The sequence below is a fragment of the Wickerhamomyces anomalus genome (genome assembly GCF_001661255.1).
Source record: "Wickerhamomyces anomalus NRRL Y-366-8 unplaced genomic scaffold WICANscaffold_4, whole genome shotgun sequence".
Classification (NCBI taxonomy): Eukaryota; Fungi; Ascomycota; class Saccharomycetes; order Phaffomycetales; family Wickerhamomycetaceae; genus Hansenula; species Hansenula anomala.
Genome location: NW_017567113.1, coordinates 1,915,405 through 1,937,177, shown reverse-complemented (window position 1 = coordinate 1,937,177; position 21,773 = coordinate 1,915,405). Strand labels below are relative to the sequence as shown.

The 21,773-nt window shown below is 31.5% G+C and overlaps 14 protein-coding genes and 1 non-coding gene across 15 annotated transcripts; 6 read left to right on the top strand and 9 right to left on the bottom strand.

Moving 5' to 3' along the window:
* WICANDRAFT_21265 (uncharacterized protein) lies at nucleotides 1-807 on the top strand (the record flags this gene model as incomplete). Its single annotated transcript, XM_019180899.1, has 1 exon — nucleotides 1-807. A coding segment is annotated over one exon (807 nt), but the record flags the coding sequence as incomplete, so codon positions are not given.
* Nucleotides 808-1,246: 439 nt separating this feature from the next.
* On the bottom strand, nucleotides 1,247-1,318 carry WICANDRAFT_t86. The gene has a single exon. It is a non-coding gene; the product is annotated as a tRNA-His (tRNA).
* Nucleotides 1,319-1,652: 334 nt separating this feature from the next.
* Nucleotides 1,653-3,347, bottom strand: RSC4 (Rsc4p; the record flags this gene model as incomplete). Its single annotated transcript, XM_019184181.1, has 2 exons — nucleotides 1,653-3,147; nucleotides 3,202-3,347. The coding sequence occupies 2 exons, from the start codon at nucleotides 3,345-3,347 to the stop codon at nucleotides 1,653-1,655; spliced, it is 1,641 nt and encodes a 546-aa protein (XP_019038634.1).
* A 284-nt stretch (nucleotides 3,348-3,631) lies between these two features.
* WICANDRAFT_63920 (uncharacterized protein) lies at nucleotides 3,632-5,412 on the top strand (the record flags this gene model as incomplete). Its single annotated transcript, XM_019183639.1, has 5 exons — nucleotides 3,632-3,691; nucleotides 3,739-3,773; nucleotides 3,829-3,900; nucleotides 3,952-4,215; nucleotides 4,746-5,412. 5 exons carry the CDS (start codon nucleotides 3,632-3,634, stop codon nucleotides 5,410-5,412), a joined length of 1,098 nt encoding a protein of 365 aa, XP_019038633.1.
* Nucleotides 5,413-5,503: 91 nt separating this feature from the next.
* WICANDRAFT_84987 (uncharacterized protein) lies at nucleotides 5,504-7,381 on the bottom strand (the record flags this gene model as incomplete). The annotated part of the gene is made up of 2 exons (XM_019185820.1): nucleotides 5,504-7,284; nucleotides 7,357-7,381. 2 exons carry the CDS (start codon nucleotides 7,379-7,381, stop codon nucleotides 5,504-5,506), a joined length of 1,806 nt encoding a protein of 601 aa, XP_019038632.1.
* Nucleotides 7,382-8,137: 756 nt separating this feature from the next.
* SRT1 (ditrans,polycis-polyprenyl diphosphate synthase) lies at nucleotides 8,138-9,061 on the top strand (the record flags this gene model as incomplete). Its single annotated transcript, XM_019184980.1, has 1 exon — nucleotides 8,138-9,061. One exon carries the CDS (start codon nucleotides 8,138-8,140, stop codon nucleotides 9,059-9,061), a length of 924 nt encoding a protein of 307 aa, XP_019038631.1.
* Nucleotides 9,062-9,134: 73 nt separating this feature from the next.
* Nucleotides 9,135-9,646, bottom strand: VPH2 (Vph2p; the record flags this gene model as incomplete). The annotated part of the gene is made up of 2 exons (XM_019183638.1): nucleotides 9,135-9,143; nucleotides 9,215-9,646. The coding sequence occupies 2 exons, from the start codon at nucleotides 9,644-9,646 to the stop codon at nucleotides 9,135-9,137; spliced, it is 441 nt and encodes a 146-aa protein (XP_019038630.1).
* A 333-nt stretch (nucleotides 9,647-9,979) lies between these two features.
* Nucleotides 9,980-10,684, top strand: NFU1 (Nfu1p; the record flags this gene model as incomplete). Its single annotated transcript, XM_019181909.1, has 1 exon — nucleotides 9,980-10,684. One exon carries the CDS (start codon nucleotides 9,980-9,982, stop codon nucleotides 10,682-10,684), a length of 705 nt encoding a protein of 234 aa, XP_019038629.1.
* A 199-nt stretch (nucleotides 10,685-10,883) lies between these two features.
* On the bottom strand, nucleotides 10,884-11,286 carry MCO14 (4a-hydroxytetrahydrobiopterin dehydratase; the record flags this gene model as incomplete). Its single annotated transcript, XM_019180757.1, has 3 exons — nucleotides 10,884-10,976; nucleotides 11,023-11,085; nucleotides 11,143-11,286. Coding segments are annotated over 3 exons (300 nt in total), but the record flags the coding sequence as incomplete, so codon positions are not given.
* Nucleotides 11,287-11,469: 183 nt separating this feature from the next.
* WICANDRAFT_32441 (uncharacterized protein) lies at nucleotides 11,470-12,870 on the top strand (the record flags this gene model as incomplete). Its single annotated transcript, XM_019181962.1, has 1 exon — nucleotides 11,470-12,870. One exon carries the CDS (start codon nucleotides 11,470-11,472, stop codon nucleotides 12,868-12,870), a length of 1,401 nt encoding a protein of 466 aa, XP_019038627.1.
* A 132-nt stretch (nucleotides 12,871-13,002) lies between these two features.
* Nucleotides 13,003-14,416, bottom strand: WICANDRAFT_63913 (uncharacterized protein; the record flags this gene model as incomplete). The annotated part of the gene is made up of 2 exons (XM_019183637.1): nucleotides 13,003-13,039; nucleotides 13,074-14,416. The coding sequence occupies 2 exons, from the start codon at nucleotides 14,414-14,416 to the stop codon at nucleotides 13,003-13,005; spliced, it is 1,380 nt and encodes a 459-aa protein (XP_019038626.1).
* Nucleotides 14,417-15,424: 1,008 nt separating this feature from the next.
* OPI1 (transcriptional regulator OPI1) lies at nucleotides 15,425-16,203 on the top strand (the record flags this gene model as incomplete). Its single annotated transcript, XM_019186462.1, has 1 exon — nucleotides 15,425-16,203. A coding segment is annotated over exon 1 (397 nt), but the record flags the coding sequence as incomplete, so codon positions are not given.
* A 172-nt stretch (nucleotides 16,204-16,375) lies between these two features.
* VPS24 (ESCRT-III subunit protein VPS24) lies at nucleotides 16,376-17,120 on the bottom strand (the record flags this gene model as incomplete). Its single annotated transcript, XM_019183636.1, has 2 exons — nucleotides 16,376-17,002; nucleotides 17,073-17,120. 2 exons carry the CDS (start codon nucleotides 17,118-17,120, stop codon nucleotides 16,376-16,378), a joined length of 675 nt encoding a protein of 224 aa, XP_019038624.1.
* A 502-nt stretch (nucleotides 17,121-17,622) lies between these two features.
* Nucleotides 17,623-18,213, bottom strand: WICANDRAFT_63910 (uncharacterized protein; the record flags this gene model as incomplete). The annotated part of the gene is made up of 1 exon (XM_019183635.1): nucleotides 17,623-18,213. One exon carries the CDS (start codon nucleotides 18,211-18,213, stop codon nucleotides 17,623-17,625), a length of 591 nt encoding a protein of 196 aa, XP_019038623.1.
* Nucleotides 18,214-19,366: 1,153 nt separating this feature from the next.
* On the bottom strand, nucleotides 19,367-19,744 carry WICANDRAFT_84984 (uncharacterized protein; the record flags this gene model as incomplete). Its single annotated transcript, XM_019185819.1, has 1 exon — nucleotides 19,367-19,744. The coding sequence occupies one exon, from the start codon at nucleotides 19,742-19,744 to the stop codon at nucleotides 19,367-19,369; it is 378 nt and encodes a 125-aa protein (XP_019038622.1).
* Between the last annotated feature and the right edge of the window lie 2,029 nt (nucleotides 19,745-21,773).

Below are 21,773 nucleotides of genomic sequence, written 5' to 3'. Positions count from 1 at the left end.
AAAAGAGGTAACACTTGTCAATTCCCATCTGATAAAGGTTTAGTTGCAGTTCAAAAAGATGGCAAGAATGGTGGTTGGGCCATGCATAATGATCAATCATGTACAGCTGGTTCATGGTGTCCGTATGCTTGTCCACCAGGTCAATTGATGGGACAATGGGATCCTGATGTTAAATCTTATTCTTATCCAGGGTCTCAAAATGGTGGTATTTGGTGTAATGATGATGGCGAAATTGAAGAAAAAAAATCTGGTAGTTATTGTTATGGTGGTAAAGGTACAGTTATTGCTAAAAATCAAGTTGGTGATAATGTTGCATTTTGTCAAACCGTTTTACCAGGTAATGAAGAAATGTTGATTCCAACAAATGTCGATGGTAATGGTAAAAAAACTTTAGCTGTTCCAGGATCTGATTATTGGGCTGGTACTGCTGCTCATTATTATATCAATCCTCCAGGTGTTTCCACTGATGATGGTTGTAAATGGGGGTCAACTGATCATCCTTGGGGTAATTGGGCTCCTTATGTTGCTGGTGCAAACCAAGATGATAATAAAGAAACTTTTGTTAAAATTGGTTGGAATCCAGTTTATTTAGAAGATTCAAGTCCTTTCAAGAATAAGAAACCAGATTTTGGTATCAGAGTAACTTGTGATAATGAAGATTCATGTTCAGGTTTACCATGTTCAATTGATCCAAGCAAAGATGGTGTCAATGGAATTGGTAACAACAAAGGTTCCAGTGGTGCTGGTGGTGGTGATTTCTGTGTTGTCACTGCAAAGAATGGTGCCAAAGCTAATATTGAGATCTTTAGCACTGGTGGTGGTGGTAGTAACAAGAAACGTCATGAACATGCTGGCCACGGTCCAAACCAAGTTACAACTACTGAAACCGTCTACCAAACTGTCACAGTTTAAGATGGGATTCACTGTTTCGACTCATTAAAATTCTTTTCATTTCTGATCTGATGTCGGATCCTTTTTAGATTTCATTTTGTACATATTACCTTTTTTCAAGTTTTTTATAGACAAAATTATTTTTTCTTCACACAGCTAGCTTTTTTTTTTTCTCAAAACTTCAATTGAAGATGTTTTATTATCCATTTACAGCCCAAAAAGCTATCAAAACAATAAATAAATACTTGTTAGACAATTAGAAACTTGTAGAAGACATAGAAATCAAAAAATAAGCCTTCAAAAGCGTTTAAATGACTAAAAAAACGGGGTTTTGCCCGCAGCAAAAATAGAAGCGTGCCATCGCCTGGAATCGAACCTGGGTCTGATCGGCCACAACGATCTGTACTAACCACTATACTACGATGGCTTCTTGATAACGAATTTGGGCGTTGAACAAATTGGAGCTATTGTGATTACGTAAGCAAAAAGATTTTAATATACACAAAAAAAAATTAAAGTACATCTTTTCATGCCTCTCATAGCTTTAAAAGTTTCAAAGACTTAGGGAGGTTATATTGTTTTACATTAGGTGTCTTCTATGGCTTTTATCACTTCACTCAGCTGGCTTCGGTGTGGTGCTTTATCAAGCATTTTCTGTTTTCCCATGATTTCGGAGAACCTCATCTTTGACAAACACGATTCTCTAGTACAAAAATTCAAATTACAATACAATTATATCATTCATTACTTTTTTTATTTATTTAATGTATAACTTGAATCCAAAATGTTAATTTCTCAACATTTGGTAAAGCATCTTGAGATCTTAATCTACTTTCTTCATTGAAGATAGGATCCACTGCAACATCGAAAACAACCATATTTAAACCAACAGCTAGTTTCAATTCATACCTTGAAGTTAACCTTCTCCCAGTATCTGCATATTGTACTGAAGGTATTGGACTAACACGTTCACCATTAACTGTTAAATTTGCTTGATGTTTCCTATCAGTTAAAGAATCATTTAATGCAGCTAAAACTGAAACTGCACCTTGTTGAGGAGGTAATGATAATGTATAACTTTGCATTTGGAAATCATTAGCTTCAAATCTATATTCAAACCAATTTTGGAAAATTGCAGGTATTGGGTTATTATTTTGGTTTTTAACTTGTTGTTTATAAACTGAACGTGATGATGCAATGGAAATTTCTTGAATTAAAGCATCTGCTGCAGTTTGCTTACTTGATCTTTTACGTGTTGATTTGATTGTTTCTAGTTGATCTTGTCCTTCAACTTTGGTTTCTGTAGTTGGTTCTATGACTTGTTTATTTTCAGGTTCTGTTGTAACTTCTTCCTCCTTAGTTTCTAATTTATTTTCTTCTTCATTAGAAGCATCTTTAGCTGGTTCATCAATTGGTCTATCTTCTTGTTCATTTTTAACTTGAAGGTTTAATTTTGATTTAACAGGAGGTTTTAATTTTATAACAGGTTTTTTTTTAGATGAAGGAGTACTATGATCATTTGATTTAGGTTGACTTAATTCATGTTTTAATTCTTCAATTCTTTTTTGGAAATAATCTTGTAATGTTTTAGAATCTTGATAAATTAAACTTTCCTCTTCGTTATAAAGTTGAGCATTTTGCCAAATTAAATTAATTTCTTCAATAAATTGATCTAATGATCTCATTCTATTCCCATTAATATGTTTTCTAACAGAATTTAAAGCCATTGGATGTTTAATTAATTGATAATAGTCTGGGAAATCTTTACGACTAACTTCTTCTAAGAATGGATCACCAATTCTTATACCATCAACTTCAAAATCAATCAATTCTTGTAAGATTTCTAAATATTTTTTCTTTAATCCAGCATTTGAAGGGGTTGCAGGGGTAGATGGAGTTGATGATGAAGATGGCGCAGCTGGGGCACGTATTTTAATCTTTGGTAATTTAGGGGTTTGTTGTTCCACTTCTGTTGGTTTATTAGATCCAGCATTAAATTGTTTAACTTGATCTTCCACGAAATCCAATATTGTTAAAGAATTTTTAGCTATGAAACTTTCAGGGTCATTATATTCATTAGCATTGTTAGCCATAAGTTTGAAATCATTTAAAAAATCTTGAGTTGTTGGGTATTGATTAGTTTTAACTTTGATTGAGATCTCATTTATTGAGATTGGTGATTTAATAGTTTGATAATAATCTGGATATAGTTTTTTGCTTGGTAATTTTAAGAAATCAAATGATATTTGGTTTTTGCTTGTTATATGTTAGTATGATACCTTTGAACCAATGTTAAATTAAACCACATACCCTTCACGTAAATCTTGCACTAGAGTTAATGTTGTTGAATAAAAATCCAATGTTTCCTTGTCATTTGCAGGTGCAATTTTTTGTCTCTTTGCTGGCTGTTCTGGAGAAGTGGCTCCTCCACTTTTTCTTCTTTGCTTTGGTGCCATGATGATTTGATTTGACTTAATATAATTCAATTCATAGTTATAATCAGTATCTTTTCATAACTTCAATTTCTTAATTAATTTTTGTTCTCGGATTCGTTTTTTTCGATAAGCGAAAGTTCAAAAAAAACATTTGAATTGAACTTGAACTTGAACCAGAATTGAGATTGAATTGTAATATTATAAAGTTAAATATATTGATTATATTTGATTGGCTCTGGAATAAAGATATTAGAAAGGTTCAAATAGACTGTTACTGAATAACTAGTGGCTTTATTGATTAGAAAATGGGTATTTGTACATCTTGTTTGAGAGGATTCACAGGTGATGAGAATGAAGATACACAAGTGAGTAACTTCAGATGAATTCATAAAGAAAGATACTAACAATCTAGATCAATGAAACGTCTCCCTTGCTGAATAACGAACGGTGAGTTATCCATTTCTGAAGAGTATTATCGTAATGAGTACTAACTCTACCCAAGTAATTATGATAAAGATGCTCAGCTTAGACAACGAGAGGAAGAATTGAACCAAATAGTGAATGAAACAAATGAGTATGTATGAATAATGGCCTGTATGGTGCTGATACTAATGAAATTGAATAGTCAACTGATTGATATATCCTCATTCTATAACCCAAATGCCTCATTATCAGAATTGGCACTAAAGAAATCAATAAATACACTGAAACAACAACAACAACAACAACAGACTCAACCAAATGACAATGAATCCAAAGCAAATTCACAGATACTAACGTCTGACCATAATAACACTGTTAATGGCGAAGATAAGTCTACGTTGAATGACATGCACAAATCAATGGAGGAACTTATAGAGGAGGACTGCAAAATCGAGAAAAGGGGGCCGTTAGTTGTTGAATTTTGAATGAAGAGGGTGTAATATCTGTAAAACTATTTAATGTAACTTAATATAATACTTAATATAATATTTAATATAATTTTAACGTGATTTTAATGATTTTTCAATAGTTTATTATGGTGTGTCCCCATCTCAAAACTTCGCGAACTCGTTTTTTTTTTTTCAGAATCGTGTTTTTTCGAAATCTTCATCAGTTTTTAATTCAAATCAAAATAAACAAAACAAACGACATTTTGAACCATTTGAACCCAATTTAGTCGGATTCAAACTACGATCATCTCAGTTGATTAATTATAATTTCAAGATCATTCAAATTATGGTGTATTGAATAATCCATTACACATTAATTACCCAATTAGGAAGTCAACACATTGATTCTTTTGGAAAACTGAAAAAAAAACCATCATCAAGAACATAAACATGAATAAATTTAATTCACAGTATTCAAGATCTTCATTCAACCCACTAAAACAATGTTGAGCAGATCTATAACGAAGCGTTCTCTAACACATGCAAGACTCATACACACAACAACACCATCTTTTGGTATAATGGATTGGTTTGATTATAAAAAAGAACAAAAAATTAAACAAGAATCAACAAAAGATATTATTAAAAAAGTTGAAGATGATAAATTAGAAGTTAAAAAAGTTGACAAGATAGAGTTCATTGGTGTTGATTTGGATCCAAGAGATTCAATGACTTTGGGGGAAAGATTAAAAGGGTTTCATATTGAGCATTGGTTAACAAAGCAAAAAATTTCAAATGTTGAATCATTGGATGAGATTTTAATTTCCACTTATAAGGGTTTAACAAATGAGGAAATCTCTCAAGTTTCTGAGATTAAATTAGATGATTTAAAATTAAGATTTGATTATACTTTGAAAATTCAAGAATTAACTGGTTATATTATACCTGATTATATTTTAACTAAAAGTTTTAATGGTGTTATTTTACAAAAATTTTTCATAAATGAAGTGTTTTCTGGAAAGATTTTTAAGAAAGATGCTGAAAGTTTAAGTCATAAAGAGTTACAACAAATGGATTTCAAAAGTGATAATATTTATATTCATACACCAGTTTCAAATACTTCTGCAAAGAAGAAATATAAGAGTTTATTGAAGAGGGCAAAGAAGGATCAAGAATTGAAATCAGAAAAATTGATTGAAGAAGCTAGAGCTTGAGAAAGAACTAAATCCATCTTGTAAATAATAATATATACAATATTGTGCATTTCTAAGGATATTTATAATAGTGTAATTAATGAATATAAATCTATTTCTTATTTAATGAAAATGCAACAAATAATGAAGCACCCAAGAATAATGCAACACCTGATAATAAAATCTCATTAGCAACACCTGGAATGATTTCATTATTCTTACTTTGTTTCACTTCCTCTTTTTTATTAAATTTCTTCTTTTGATTATAAAAATCTTGTAAATCAATATCATGATCAGGATGATGAATAAATAAATCAGCTTTTTCTAATTTTGAATTCTTATTAATCAAAACACAATCTAATAAATCTTGATCATTTGTTATAGCCACAATATCACCTTCATCATCTATATAACTGATTGCAAACAAATCTTTATTTAATTGATCCAATTCTAATTTATTTAATTTTGTGGTTATTTGATTTCTCAATTCCAAGACACCATCAATTGGTTTAACATTAATTCTATGAACTCTACCACTTGGTGATTTGAATTTAAAAGCATAAGGTAATTCCTTCAAGGCTTCTTTATTTATTGAATTATTTGTAACTTGAGAACCATTAACACCAATTCTTTCATTTGTTGCACTAACTGAATCACTTGGACCTAAATTATCATGGGTATTTATATGATTTAATGAAAATTGATTAATTTCACTTTGACTTATATCAGGAATGATTTGATTATCAGTTAATTGAGAATCACTATGAATTGATTCAGTATCATTGTCTAACGAGGTCCAAAATTTATTCCAAGCAGGTCCTTCATTTTCATCTGTTTCATTTTGATTCATTAAAGAAATTTGATTTAATGTTGCATAAGTTAATTTTAAAACTTCCACAATCCCAATAATTTCATCATCTTCGACAATTGGTAAATTTAAATAATGACCATCAAACATTTTTCTTAATGCCGCTTGAATTGTTAAATCCTTGGAGGCAACGTCAGGTTGAGAAGTCATAACTCTAATAACTGAACAAGTTTTAGGATCTAAACCAGCTGCAATAACTCTTAGGACAACATCTTTTGAAGTGAAGATACCACTAACATCATCATTTGAATCTTTAACAAGCACTGCAGTTGTATGATTCTCTTTCATTAATAAAGCAGCTTCATAAACACTAGTTTTAACATTAACATAAGAAGGTAATGAATTTTCATCCAATACAGATTCTAAAGTTGGACCATTCATAACATTTTTCAAATTTTCAAAATAATGAATAACTTGTAAAGGTTGTTGAGACGTACCAATTTCCAATTGAACACCTTGAAGGGCATCATGTAATTTTTTAGAAGATTCATACATTCTTTCTAATTTTTCCATAGCTTCTTGATAACATTTTGTTATATCCAAGACACCAACAATTGAATTATTTTCATCCAAGACAGGTAAATGTCTGAAACCTTTCTCAACCATTAAAGTTAAAGCTTCAGAAGCTGGGGTATCAGAAGTTGCACATAATGGATTTGCAGTCATGATTTGATCAATAGTAATACTACCAGCTTTTAAACCTTTACCAACGACTCTGAATGCTAAATCTTTAGCAGTAAAGATACCCAATAGATTTTCATCATCATCAACAACCAAGATACAATTTTCCCTTTTAGCACTCATCAATTGAGCAGCTTCATAAGCGGTATATGAAGTTTTACAAACAACAGCATCACTTGGTTTTAAAGATAATACAGTACCTGGTTGATAATTTTTAGAACGTCTCTTGTTGTTTGATGATTTTGTTGAGGCTCTTTTCTTGCTTAGATCGTTTTCAACACGACGTCTAATGGCTTCATCTCTTTTAGATTGTCTTTTTCTACTATCCAATATATTATTTGAATCTAAATCATGATGGTTATGACGATTATGGGTTGGAGTGGATGAGATGGCACTTGAGGTGGTTGAGGAGGCACTTTTTTTTGGAGTTCTCAGGGACATGGTGATCAAGGAGATGATGATGTTGATGATGTTGTGAATAGGTTGTTGTTGATGGTTAAAATGTGTTTTTTTCGGTTGTTTTGATTAGGAAAGGTAAACAAAAACAAGGGTGTTACCCGGCGATTATCAGGAGAATATGAGCATGAAGAGGGTTGAAAGAAGTTTTATGGGTTAGTTATTGTGATATATTGACATGTTTATTATAATATAGTTGATAATACCAACTTAAATGGTGGTTCTAGGGTTATTCTGGGTGGATCTAGGAAATTGCCAAAAGGGTATCTGTCATTGGAATAAGTGTCAGTACCAGCACATAGAAAAGTATCAACATACAAGAAACATGAACATAACCATCAATTGAAGAGGTTATTGATACTTAACTAGAGAATGAGTATGGTAATATGATAACAATTGGACTGTACTATTGCTTATAGCACACCATATAATATACTAACATAGAGTCATTGATTACACTATTAACTACACCATTCATACCATCAGTACTTTAATATAATAACCCATCACCATCATCATAACCATCATAAACAATATCATCATCCTTATTATCAAATCCTATTCCATTCCATTACATCATCTCTTATAAGTCACATGACCCACTTTTTGATGTAAAATCCTACATCTCCAAATCAGGAAATGCCTCCAACAAGAGAATATCTCAGCGGCTGATTATTTGAAAATGTATTCTTTTGTTTGTTTGATTCCATTTGCCACCATCAATCAATCATCATCATTACAATGGTCTTGGGAAGAAACCATCTATTACCATTCATTGCTCCTTTCCTATCAAACCCAATTGTGGATTGGATAGATGATAAATTCACTGCACTCTGTGTAAACACTTTGAAATCAGGCCCTATTCCTCAACATGTTGCCTTCATTATGGATGGTAATAGAAGATATGCTAAAAACAAAGGTTTAGAGATCTTTAAAGGCCATGAAGCCGGTTCTGCAAGTTTAGTAACAATTATTGATTCATGTTTTAAATTAAACATATCAAATGTAACAATTTATGCATTTTCCATTGAAAATTTCAATAGAAGTAAAGAGGAAGTTGATAAACTATTTGAAATCTTGGTTGATAAATTGAATTTATTCTTGGATAATGAAAAAGAATATAATAAAATTGTTCAAATTAAAATCATTGGTAATAAAAATTTAATCCCATTGGAAACATTGGTTAAATTGGAAGAAATTGAAAAACTAACAAGTGTTAATACTGATTTGATCCTAAATGTTTGCTTTGCATATACTTCAAGAGATGAAATTACCCATTCAATGGAAAAAACAATTGATCAAACTTTAAACAATGAATTAGTTATTAATCAAATTAATTCTGATATCTTGAATCAAAATTTTTATTTTGATAGAAATACCCCTAAAGTTGATATCTTGATTAGAACAAGTGGTCATACTAGATTAAGTGATTTTTTAATTTGGCAAATTAATGATTTTGGAATGATTGAGTTTTTAAATGTTTATTGGCCTGAATTCACTTCATTACAATATTATTTTATATTGTTGAAATGGAGTTATAATAAATCAATCCAAGATAAATTGACACAATGGGAATCATTTAAATCCACAAATAATGAAATTAAAAAAATTGATTTAAAATCTTTAACAACTCCACCACCATTTGTTTCAATCTTGGGTGATTAGAAATTAATTTATAACAACAGTTTCAATGATTTTTTTAATCTCCTTTTTTTTAGATTCTTTAATTTTTGCTTCATCAATCTTTCTAATATATGAATTGAATACAACAACTTCTGCAACCAATATTAAGATTCCAAAAAATAAACATAATAAAACTCTTGTACCTTGATTAAATTGATAATTATCAGTCCAATACCAAATAGCATAAACAACTGATAATACAGAAACTAAAATATTAACAATCGTGGTGATTTGATTTTTAACTTCTTTGGCAAATTCTGATGGTGATATATAATCTTTATCAAATTTATAATTCCCCCTGTTGATTAATTCTTGATATTCTTGTTCTTGTTGAATTATCTTGAGTTTGGCCAATTGAGCCGCAAATTCAGGTGTATATGAAGATTTTGGAGGTGGCGATATATAAATTTGTAAATTTTTGGTTAATTGAGATAATTCAATTTTATAAACTTGAGATATATAAATCAAATCATTTGTTGTAATCCAGCCACGTTGCCTTATAGTGGATCCATGTTGGATGGTGTCTAGGCGAGGAATGAGTTCATTAGGGATAATGAATTTGGTCATGGTTGATATAGTCTAATATCTTAGATAGATTGTAACGTGAATTTAGTTTATTGTTTATTTTCTCGAGTACAATTGAATTTTAAATCAAATTCGCGAATGATTACATAATTTATTGATCACATGACTAATCACATGACCCTTGTTTTCTGCCATTTTCTAACGTGTTCCGTAATCCGATTCTCGGAGCGTGTCTGAGCCAATCGATTCCAAAGCAAAAACAATTACATAAAGGTCATGATTATAATAAAGAGTTGGAATTATATAAAGAAGAACAGGAATCAACAACAGATTACACCTGATTATTATACTCAACTATATTATACCACAAATATGATGTTAACAAGATCAACAAGACTACTAAATATCAAACAATCAACACCTTCACTTTTAAGATACCTATCAATTAAAACTTTATCAACTCCAAATGAAAATGCCTTAAAATTCCAAGTTGATCAAAATTTATTACAAGATAACACTCCATCTATTCAAATATCAAATTCAAATCAATCTATATCTCCTTTAGCCTCAAAGATATTCCAATACGCAAAAGATGTTGATTCTATATTGATTGGCTCAAATTTCATCACTATAAATAAAGATGAATTTGCTCATTGGAATCAAGTTACTCCATTAGTTAAATCTATATTGGAGAATCATTTAGAAAATAATGAAGAAATCATAACAAAAGATCAAATCCAACAAGATGAATCCACTCATGATGAACACTATGCTACATTATCTGAAGAGGATCAAGAAATTTCAGATATGGTTGCAGAATTAATTGAAACAAGAATAAGACCAACTATTCAAGAAGATGGTGGTGATTTAGTATTTATGAGATATTCTCAAGGGAAAGTTTATGTTCAATTACAAGGTGCTTGTACTAGTTGTTCATTAAGTGATGATACTTTAAAAAGTGGGATTCAAGGAATGTTGTCTCATTATATTGATGGAATTGATGAAGTTGTTAATTTGGCTGAAGTGGAATTCAATAAATTTGAAGAGAAATTGAGAGCTAATAAAGAATCAAGAGCTTAAGATTATTTCATTCATTCATTCATTCATTTGCATTTTGGTTTTTTGGTTTGTATAAATGGTTTTTAATCTGGGATATTGGGATCTAAAAGTTTCATTGTAGTTGTAAATCAGGTCATGGTTCATTCATTCATTTCATTGATCACCATGGTCATTATAACACCCAAAAAATCCATCATCATCATTAATCATACTTAGAACGATATCCTTCGATTCTTTTAGCAAATTTGATATCAATATCACTCACACCTTGAACATCATGTGTAGTTAATGTTATTTTAACTTGATTATAAGTCTTTCCAGTTAGTTAATTACCATACATCTAATTATTTAATACCCACCGTTGTAATTGTAGGATGATGCCCCCAAAGATGACTTCTTAATGAGATTTGATTCAAAAAAGCCTTGAAATCATACAATTAGTAAATTAATCAAATTAAATCAATTGAATATCAACTCACCCATGTTTCTTCAAAATTCCCTAACTTATACTCTTTTGAAATTTCATTATTTGAATACTTCCAATTGCTCAAATTTAACAGTTGTTTTTGGATTTCTTCAGATGATAATTTTGACACTGGGATTTTAGTAATTTTATTAATCATATCAATTCAATTCAATCAGTTTATTCCACTTTTAAACCGTTTAAAATTGAGTGTAATCTTGATATTTTTCATCATCACGTCAAATCAAAAAAAAAAAAAACAATCACTTCGAGAAACGTAAACATCAACATTTTCATCAACATTTTCATCAACATTCAACACACTTTAATCTTCCAAATTCTCATGGCCTCTGCTATAGGAATCCTGGATTCCAATGCAAACTGTCTCATCTCAAGAACATACACTACAGATATCCTCCCACTCAGTTCCATAATTGAAAATTTCCAAAAACAATACACCAAAAATTTAAACCCAATATTCAAAGATTTTGAAAATGGTGTTCATTATATTTATATCAAGAGTAATGATATTATACTACTTTGTATAACATATTATGATCATATCAATTCAATGACATTGTTCCATTTCCTATACAAGTTCAAAGAAATATTGTTGAACTATTTTAAAACTGATGAATTAAATAAAGATTTAATAATTGATAATTTTAATCTAATTTATGAAATTTTGGATGAAGTTATGGATTTTGGTATACCACAATTTACAGATTTTACCATTTTAAAAGATTTCATTAAATTAGAATTAAATGAATCAAAATTAGATATTTCACATTCACAAAAAATTGAATCAGATACTTTAAATTATATAAATACTTCAATCTTGAGAACAACTACATCAAATATATCATGGAGACCAAAGGGAATTTTTTATAATAAGAATGAGTTTTTCGTTGATATTATAGAAAATTTAACAATGAATATTGATTTCCATACAAACAAGATTTCCAAAATGGAAATTAAAGGTTCAATTAATATTAAATCTTATCTTTCAGGTATGCCAATTTTAAAAATTGGTTTAAATAAAAAATTTAAAAATTTACAATTTCATCAATGTGTTGAATTAATAAAATTTAATGAAATTGGTGAAATTTCATTCATACCACCAGACGGTGATTTTATATTGGCAACTTATTCCACTCCAATAAAGACATTACCTATAATACAGATATTAAATCATGAATATATTACCAAGAATGATAACAACATTGTTTTAAAATTATCAATAAGGACAAATTTAAAACAAAGAACAAATTTAACAAATCTAAAAATTTCAATCCCAATATCATTAAATTATGATATTGATTTAAATGAAACTCCATTATTTAAATCCAAGATTGGTAAAGTTTTATATAAATTGGATCAAGATTTAATAATTTGGGAAATTGATTCATTAGGAGGTGAAAGAGAATTTACAATGCAGGCATTATTTAAATTGAAAACCACCACTTCTGAACCCAAAGAAAAGATTGAATTGGGGATGGATCCACCGCCAAGGAGAACTACACCAAATTTTAACAAATTAAAAGAAAGTCTAGATATGAATGATGATGAAGATGGATTAGAGAAACCTTTAAATTTTATAAAATTTGAATTTGAAATACCTGATATGGCATTGAGTGGATTAAAATGTGAATATTTAAAAATTGAAGAACCAATGTTGAAATATCCAAGTTTCCCTTGGGTGCGATATAAAACTATTAATGATGAATATGTTTATAGATTATAATGATTAAATGCTTTAACTATTTCTTTAATGATTCAATTAATTGTAATTTCTCTTTGATTTTAATGTTTTCCAATTCATATTTGGCATCCCATGTTGAATATAATTGTTGATTTGTCTCCATTATAGAAATTCTCATTTTTTCAAATAATGATTGTTTGAATGATTCAATCTTGTTTACCCATTTTTTAGAAATGTTGTTAAACCCAAGTATTAAACCTAATGAACCTAACCCAAACATTGAATACAATGAAAAATCATATAAATACCAACCTAAACTCGATATAACCACAACTGGTAATTGTAATCCAATGAAATTAATTAATAATAGTTTAATTGCATAATTTTGTATTGGTAATAGTTCATTTGAGATTAAATCATTATGTACCTTGGTTAAAGAATTTGAATTTAATCTATTTGATACCTCAATCAATTCTGAATTTTTCAGGTCATTAGCATTAAAAGAATCAATTTGTCCCTTGATATATGAAATTTTTTGTAATGAATTTTGAAAAAACCCAGATTCATCCAACATTCTAATTAATAAATTTTCCACATCATCATTTTTATAATATAATTTCCACCATGATAATTGTTTTGATTCAAATGAATTTATGAATGGGATAAAAGTTTTTTGGAACTCATAATGTGTATACTCATCCCATTGTTTTATTAAACTTTGGATTTTTTGGGTTTTCAATTCAAGATCTGTTTTAGTTAATGAATTTGAAATTGATTGATGATCTAAAATTTTAATTATTGAATTGAAATTTTTAGTAATGATAACACTTGGTTCTATAATTTCCAATAAAGCTTGATTAAATTTAGGGAAATGACTTGAATTGTATAAATTTGTATAAATTGTAGAATTTAATGGTGATTCTCTTAATAAATTTATAGCTTCAAATGATTTTTTAGAATTGATTTCATTTGCTTCTAATACTAATTCTGAATCAACATCTTTAAATTCAAAAGTTGGCCATTTAATATCAATTGGAGAACCAAAATTTATATATAAATGACACCCATCATTGTATTCAATATTGTGAATCTCCAAAAACTCTATATTATGGGTCTGCAGGAAAGGTGAAGGAATTGTATAATTATTTGATAAAATCTCGGGATTTTCACCATATTTGAATAGTGAACCACCATTAGATCTCTTTAATAATGATTCATACCATGATTGATCACTGGCAAATGGATCAGCTAATATTGTATTCAAGAATGTTTTTTCAGATCCTAATAACCCTATTCTGATTGGTGTATTAGGATATCTTAATTTCTGAATTAACAAGTCAATCTTCTCATAAACACCATATTCATTCAAGAAATGGGTAGGCACCTTTTGCAAGTTCACAATCTGTTGTTTGATACTAGTTGGAGTTGATGGTTTAGTTTTGATTGTTGATGATGGAGATGATTTTGGGGTTATAATACTTGGGATAACAGGACTAGCTCTCGTCACTGTGGGCTGCGCTGAGATGGTTGAGTAGCAGCATCTAGCACTCTTTAATAAATTATTCACCAGCACTCTCTTCACCAGCATCTTTCTCAATGGTTCTTTACAAATTCCAATTCCAATTCCAATTGTTTACACCTTGAATTAAACAAAAATTCGTTTTAGCCAGAAAAAAAGTAGTGTTCCAACCAGTTTCGCGAATTAGTTTTTTTTTTAATTTCCGGTGGAATTTCCGCAGACGTTAAAAATTCACATGTTGATAAAAAAGTTGAAATGAGTTTGGAAATGAACGTGAGTATCAATTAATTGCTGGATAGGGATTGTATCAAGTGCTGAGAACAGGTTAAACCATCGTGATTCAGAGGATAAGAGTGTGCTAAGTGTGTTCAGGAGACAAGGTTTACTATACGAAAGTTGCTGTTCTACACTTGACCCATAATCATGGAGGCTCTATATAACAACAACAACAAGAATATGAACAAGACCAATATCCCATCTTTGATAAACCAAAAACCATCAGCAAACTCACAAAGAGAAGACTCCTATGATCATTTCCAGAAGGCTCAGATTGATAAGAACTTGCTAGCTTCTTTATCCAGTTTCAACGGTCAAAATACGGCAGTATTATCTCCAATGCCAATACACCAACAACAACAAAGACCACATCCACCACCAACTGATAACACTGATGAATTACTAGCTATACAGGCACTAGGTCAACTAAAGAATAGCGAAACACCACCACCTGAAGAAATCAAGGCACAAGTTAAAGCTGTGCGCACTCATGATGAGATGTCAAAAGATGATGAAGATGAGGAAGAAGAGGAAGGTGATGAAGAATATTATGATACAAGTAATGATATAGATACAATGGCCACAACAGCTGGTTCCAGCAGCTCATTGTTAGCATCTACAGATGTTGCTTCAACTGGGTTCATTATGAGAAATATCAAGAGTCATCCTTTATACAATAGTGCACTAAGAGCATATAGAATCAACAAACCATCTATAAAATATGGGGTGGAAATGGTGGAAAGAGCAGCTATACCCATGGTTAATATGGTGGAACAAACAAGATTGGAATGGAAACGTAAAAAGAGATTAAGAAGAGCAAATGCAATGTTTCCTGATGAGGAGAAATTCTTACCTTATAGAACAAGTTCATTATTATCTTCTACTGCATTATACCCTTCATCATCATCGTCAACTTTGTCTAATAACTTGCCATCTATTTCTGAAGCATTATTAGGGAACAAGAATCTACATGAATTTGGATTAAATCTTTCAATTGAATCTAAGAAAAGAATTGCTACTTGTTTACAATTATTAATGCTTGCAAATAAACAATTATCTTCCAAGATCCAACATTTACAAAATTTAATCAACAAACAACAAGAGTTTCTACAAAATAAGAAGAAAATTCAAAAACAAGATAATTATGATGAAAAAATTGAAGAAAAAATTCAAAAAGAAGAAGAAGAAACAAATACAACTACTGTTCAAATTAAACAAGAAATTGTAACAACAGTGAAGAAAGTTGTTTCATTAATTTCAAAATATGCAGGAAATTCATTACCAGAACCAGCAAGATCAAATGTTAGAGAAACTTTATTAAGATTACCTACAAAATGGGCATGTACAAATACAACAAATATAATTACCCCATCAACTACATCAATTCCAAGCACTTCATCATCATCTACTTCATTCTTCAATACAAGTGGTAAAGTGTTGATATTAGCCAATGAATCTTTAGAAATGGTTAGTTCAGTAATGTCTGTATTTGATGAAACTTTAACAAAAGCTGAACTTTGGGTTAAACAAAAACAAGAAAAACAATTAGCAAAAGCTGCTATATTGAATAATTTGCATTACAACAACTCAAGTACAGCTTCATTAACTTCAACAACAGCAACAACTACAGTTGATAATGAGGATCAAGTTGCAAATAATAGTAATGATAATAATGATGACCAATTAACCCAATGAAATCTTTGTTTAGTTTTCTTTGATTATTTTCTTGTTTAATGACGATAATTATGTTTATCAACTTTGTAGAGCTTTTAACCTTTCTCTCATTTCATTTAAAACATGCTCATCATCTTCTTCAACTGGCTCTTCTTCCTCCACTGGTTGTATTGGAACTTCCAATTTACTATCTGGAGCATTTTCAACTTTATTGAACTTATCTTTAGTAAATTCACTAACAATCTTGTTAACTTCTTCATCAACTTCTTCATCTTCAAATTCATCTTCATTTTCATCCAACATATCCACAGTATCACCAACCATTTCATTCATTATCCCACTCTTGACCAATTCTTGTGATAATTCTCTCATAGTACCTGTTATTTCTGGCAATTTAACTAAATTATTAACCTCCTTCATTATATCTGAACTTAATTTCATATTTTCTTGAAGTTTCAACATCCCAAAACTTTCATCAATTTGCATACCAACACTATCTAATTGTGCCTTACTCTTGTGCAACCTAGATTTTTGCTTCTTGATACCATATAATTCACGTGCATAAATCTTGACAGTCTTGTAATCTTCTTTACGTGCAGCTCCTTTAATCAATGATTCAGTCTTCTTCTCTAATGAACCTAATTCTCTTATACTTTTCTCTAGTTGACGACCATTACGACGCACAAGCTGTTTACATTTTCTATGCTAGAAAGATAACTAGTTAATAAAAACACAATTCAATGATGGAAAGAATTTGAGCCCATTATCAACTCACTTGTTCTTTTGGATCTGGCCCCCAGATAGCTTTCTTGAGGTAATTCATGATCAAATTGTGGTGAAATTGGGAAATTGAGATAGAGGTCTATTGTTATCTATTTGAAATTTGAATATTATAGTATTCACTTTAAAGAAATTGATTCAATCTTTGACGAATGCGACGTTTTAATGTTGATGATTCTAATCCTGACTTTTTTGGTTATCCAGCAAAAAAATCAACACCCAAACATCAAATGGATTCGCGAAAGTGCTCGCGAACTCGTTCTACAAAAACCCAAAACATAATGAAAACCTCACCTTTAAACTCCATTTACCTGTACAAGTGACGATGAAGGTGTTTTGCTGGTAATGGCGAAATGATGATTATCAAACTACAATATGGACCAAACAAAATTGTCATTGTGCTTTAAATAGTATAAAAAAGGGTACAGAATCAAGACTAGAATTAAATATAAAAATGGAAACATGAATCAATCAGTTCAAAATCAATCAATACTTGGGATAGGAACAGTACGACCGGGAACTTTACTATCATTGATGTTAGCTTCTCATTTTTCAAGGGTGTGAGGATCTGTTTTACCACCTTTATATTGTCCCCAATAAGCTTCAGCTTCTGGTTCAGCTTCTCTTTTTTCAAGAGTATGAGGATCTGTTTTACCACCCTTATATTGTCCCCAATAAGCTTCAGCTTCTGGTTCAGCTTCTCTTTTACCAATGGTGTGAGGATCGGTTTTACCACCTTTATATTGACCTTCATAAGCTTCAGGTTCAGCTTCTCTCTTCAAAATATCACGAGGGATATCAGGAGTGTTTGCAGTTGATGGATGGTGCTCAGGGGTGGCTGCTTCAGCTTCAGCTTCCCTTTTCAAAATACCACGAGGAACATCAGGAACATGTGGATCTGTTGGATGCCCAGCAGGGAAATTAGCTTCAGCTTCAGCTTCTCTTTTGCCAATAGTGTGAGGATCTGGCTTACCACCTTTATATTGACCTTCATAAGCTTCAGGTTCAGCTTCTCTCTTTAAAATATCACGAGGAGCATTTGGATCATTAGGACCTTGTGAATGACCAGGAATAATTGGTAAAGCTGAAATAGCGCTCAATGAAGCTGCAATGATAACTAAAGTTGAATATCTCATAATGAAAAATAGGCGTTGTTGATATTGGAGTTATTGATACCTATTTTAAAAACATTTTTTTTTGTACAAATATTGAGCTGAAGACCACCTTTTATACAATTTGGATTTTAAATGTTCGAATCCACCAACTTAGAAAAGATAATGAACATGTGGAGCTGCTATTGAGGTACATATGGTTTGTGGACACTAATTATCATCCACCAATGACGTCCACACCACTCCTTCCTCTCAACTAAATTGGCTAACAATATCGTATAATTGATCATGTATTGCTAATCCTGAAGATAATTCAATGAGTAGAAAAAGAGTATTTCCGAAATCATGAGTTGACCGATCTAAACTCTAATAGAGCTTATAATTGTTCAGACTTTACAGCACTATTACTGGTATAACCGACGGGAATCTAGACACTTGACACTTGTACTGACCTTCTCTAGCATTATTGTGAAATGAGGTTCACTCACCTTCTGCTCAAAATTCGGAAATGTGTACATCTAATGTTTCGATCAAAATGGTGGATAATTCGAGATCGAGGATTTAAGCTATCTCGAGAATCAAGATCCAAGACCTCGAAAACAAAACTGATAAAGCATCACATTCAGGGGTGACATTGACAACTTCGTTTTGTGTCAAAGAACAGAAAAGCCTCACGCTACTAAGTAGACTAGCTAGCTTTTATTATAAACATATAAGTTCAGTAAGCATGATTGAATTTCCCATCAGGTTGTTTCTTATCAAAGAAAGTTCTCGTGTAGTAGCCGAAATTAAGGGAAGGTACAATTAGAAATCTATCTGAGCAGTGAGCAGCCACAATCAGAATTTTGATTTCACCGATCAGTTTCATATGCGAATAGTCTAATACTCATGCAAGCATGTAGACCTCAAAAGTTTTTACGAGCAAAAGATGATTGAATTGCACCATTACACCTCATTTGGTGGAGGTATTGACGGACATTCCAGGAATTGACACAACTTTGAAACCCTTTCGGCATATGTAGAATTCTAGAGCCAAATTTCAGCTTCCATTACAGCAGTTTGAATTAGTTAATCAAATATGTCCACTAGAGTGAAGCTAACTACCGATCTACAAATCAATAGGCGAAAGAGATCACCATAAATGAAAGTAATTTATAAGTCCAATTTGTATTTTTAATTACACCAACACCACACTTGTAGCAATCAAAATCGCAGCTCCCATTATTGACCATGACATGAGTTTAATTGACTTTATTCCTTCAGATTTGGTAAAGTCGAAAGATGAATCTGACTCGTCATTCAAGAATATTAAAGCTGGGTTCTTTTTAAACTTATCCTTTGGATCTGAGTTGATGGTCTTGTCGCCTGATGGATCTTTTGTCTTAGTAGCACCAGACGAGTTTCCAACATCACCACCTTTTGATAAACTTTCTGCTTGTTTCAATTGATCTATTGGAAGTTTTGGAATTGAATATGGGTCATTATGCAAAGATGTCTCTTTCTTTAGTGATTTTTTATCTCCCGAGTCAGAATCCTCATGTTCAAAAGACTTCATTATCTTATCAAACATAGGTTTAGTTCCATTTGTAGCCTTTGAATTATGATTCGAACTACTTGGCTTATTCTTCTCATTTGTGACCTTAGAGATTTGGTTCTCAAAAGTTTCAGCCTTTTCAGATTCATTCAAGACCTCTTTTGGATGACTGAATTGATTGACGTTTGAATTTGGGTTTCTTGGTGAATCAGAATTGTCATTGTTGATTGAAGATTTATCAAAAAGGAACTTTTCTGGCTCGTAATACTCAATCTCACTGTTCTCTTTCGTCTCATCACCATTTAGCCCCTCATCTTCATTGGAACCAAACCTTGATTTTCTCAACCCTATCCTTTGCTTTTTATCAAATCCAAAAACTACTTTACCCTCATTCAAATTCCTATAATCTTCATCAACATCCGGTGAGCCAATAGACGTAGAAGCCTTTTCCTTCCTCTTGAGTTCCTTCAGAATTTCGTTTAGTGAACCATGTTTTTTAGAAGCAGCAGCATCACCATTGTTCTTTTTTGACTTTGAGGAACTCTTCTTGTTGTTTTTGGCAGCTTTTGTTTTAACCTTCCCTGTCTTCTGTTGCACTTTGTTGTTCACTTCTCCATTCTCTTCACGATATTCATCCCCGTACCGCTGGTCAACCAGATCAAACACATTTTGTGGAATCTTCTTCAATTTTTTCATAAAGCTTCCTGGTTCAGTGTTTTTGCTTTCATCAAGTGTCTCTTTGAGTCCTAAAGATTCCAAAATTTCTGGGTTGAGTGATTCAAAATCCTCGACTTTACTCAGTTGTATCAGTTGCTGGAGAACCTCATCCGATCCTTTTTTGTCCTCAGATCCTGGGGTGATTTCAACTGCTGATGAATCAGAGTTAGATTGTGATTTTAATAAAACATCAAGCATTTTCCTCAATTTTTCAACATTCAATGAGCCAGCATCATTCCCTAAGTGTTCATCTAAAAGTTTCTTCAAATCAGCATTTGGCGAAGGCAATGGGGTTGAGCCTTTATTACTATCAGCAGGCTTAGCTGACATTGTTTCTGTTGGTTGAGGTTCTGCACTGATTTGAGACTTGGTCACCAAAATCGTTGTATTAACTACTGGTTTTTCTTTGGATGACAGCAGCAAACTTGGGATAGAAGATATTGGGGGTGTTGTTTTTGTTAAGGTATGAGTAACCACAATTTCAGTGGTTGGAGATGATATTGTTTCTTCTTGCTTTGGGGAATCTGGTGACTCAGGAGCTTGTTTAGGAGCTTTTTCTTTCCAGAGCCTCTCAATAGTCTCCTTTATGGTTCTTTCAATATTTACTTTTTCTTTGTCATCACTTGGCTGTACAACAACAGCATTTTGCGTTGGTGAATCAATATTTGGCATATCAGTTTCCTTAACAGTCTGTGAAGTTGAAGTAGCAATTGGTGTTTCACTTGGGATCAACGTGGTAGTAACAACTGCTTCTGTCTTTGTTGAGTGAGTTGATAAAGGCTCTTTGGGTGTTTCAATAATATTACTGGTACTAGGAAGTTCTTCAGATGATGGTGATGGTGATGTTGTAACGACAGTCTCGATAGAAGTTGTAGCTTCCGTACTGTGTTCTGACCATTGGTGAATGGTAGATGCTGATGAAGGCTCGTTCATTATATCAGAAGACTTTGACTGGTTTATATCTTTGAAAAATCCAGGTGCATGAGGTTCAAACTTGTAAAGTCCACTTATTACAGTAGCATCCTTAGAAACAGATCTTAACATTTCACTTTCCAGGTCTTTTGAAGAACCTAGATCTAACTTCCCACCGACACTTGTAACTTCAGGATTCAAACTTTGGATGAGTTCAACAGCTTCACTAGACTCTGGTATATCAATAAATTGATTGCGCCCAATGGACTTATCAAGCTGATCAGAATTTAAACTGTCAAACCCCATTATCTGTAAGACAGCATCTGTATTAGGGTTTACATCTAGCCCTTCAGTCGGATACCCAAACACAATATTGACAAATAAGACCTGAAGGACACAATAGCACAACCTCATCCTTAAA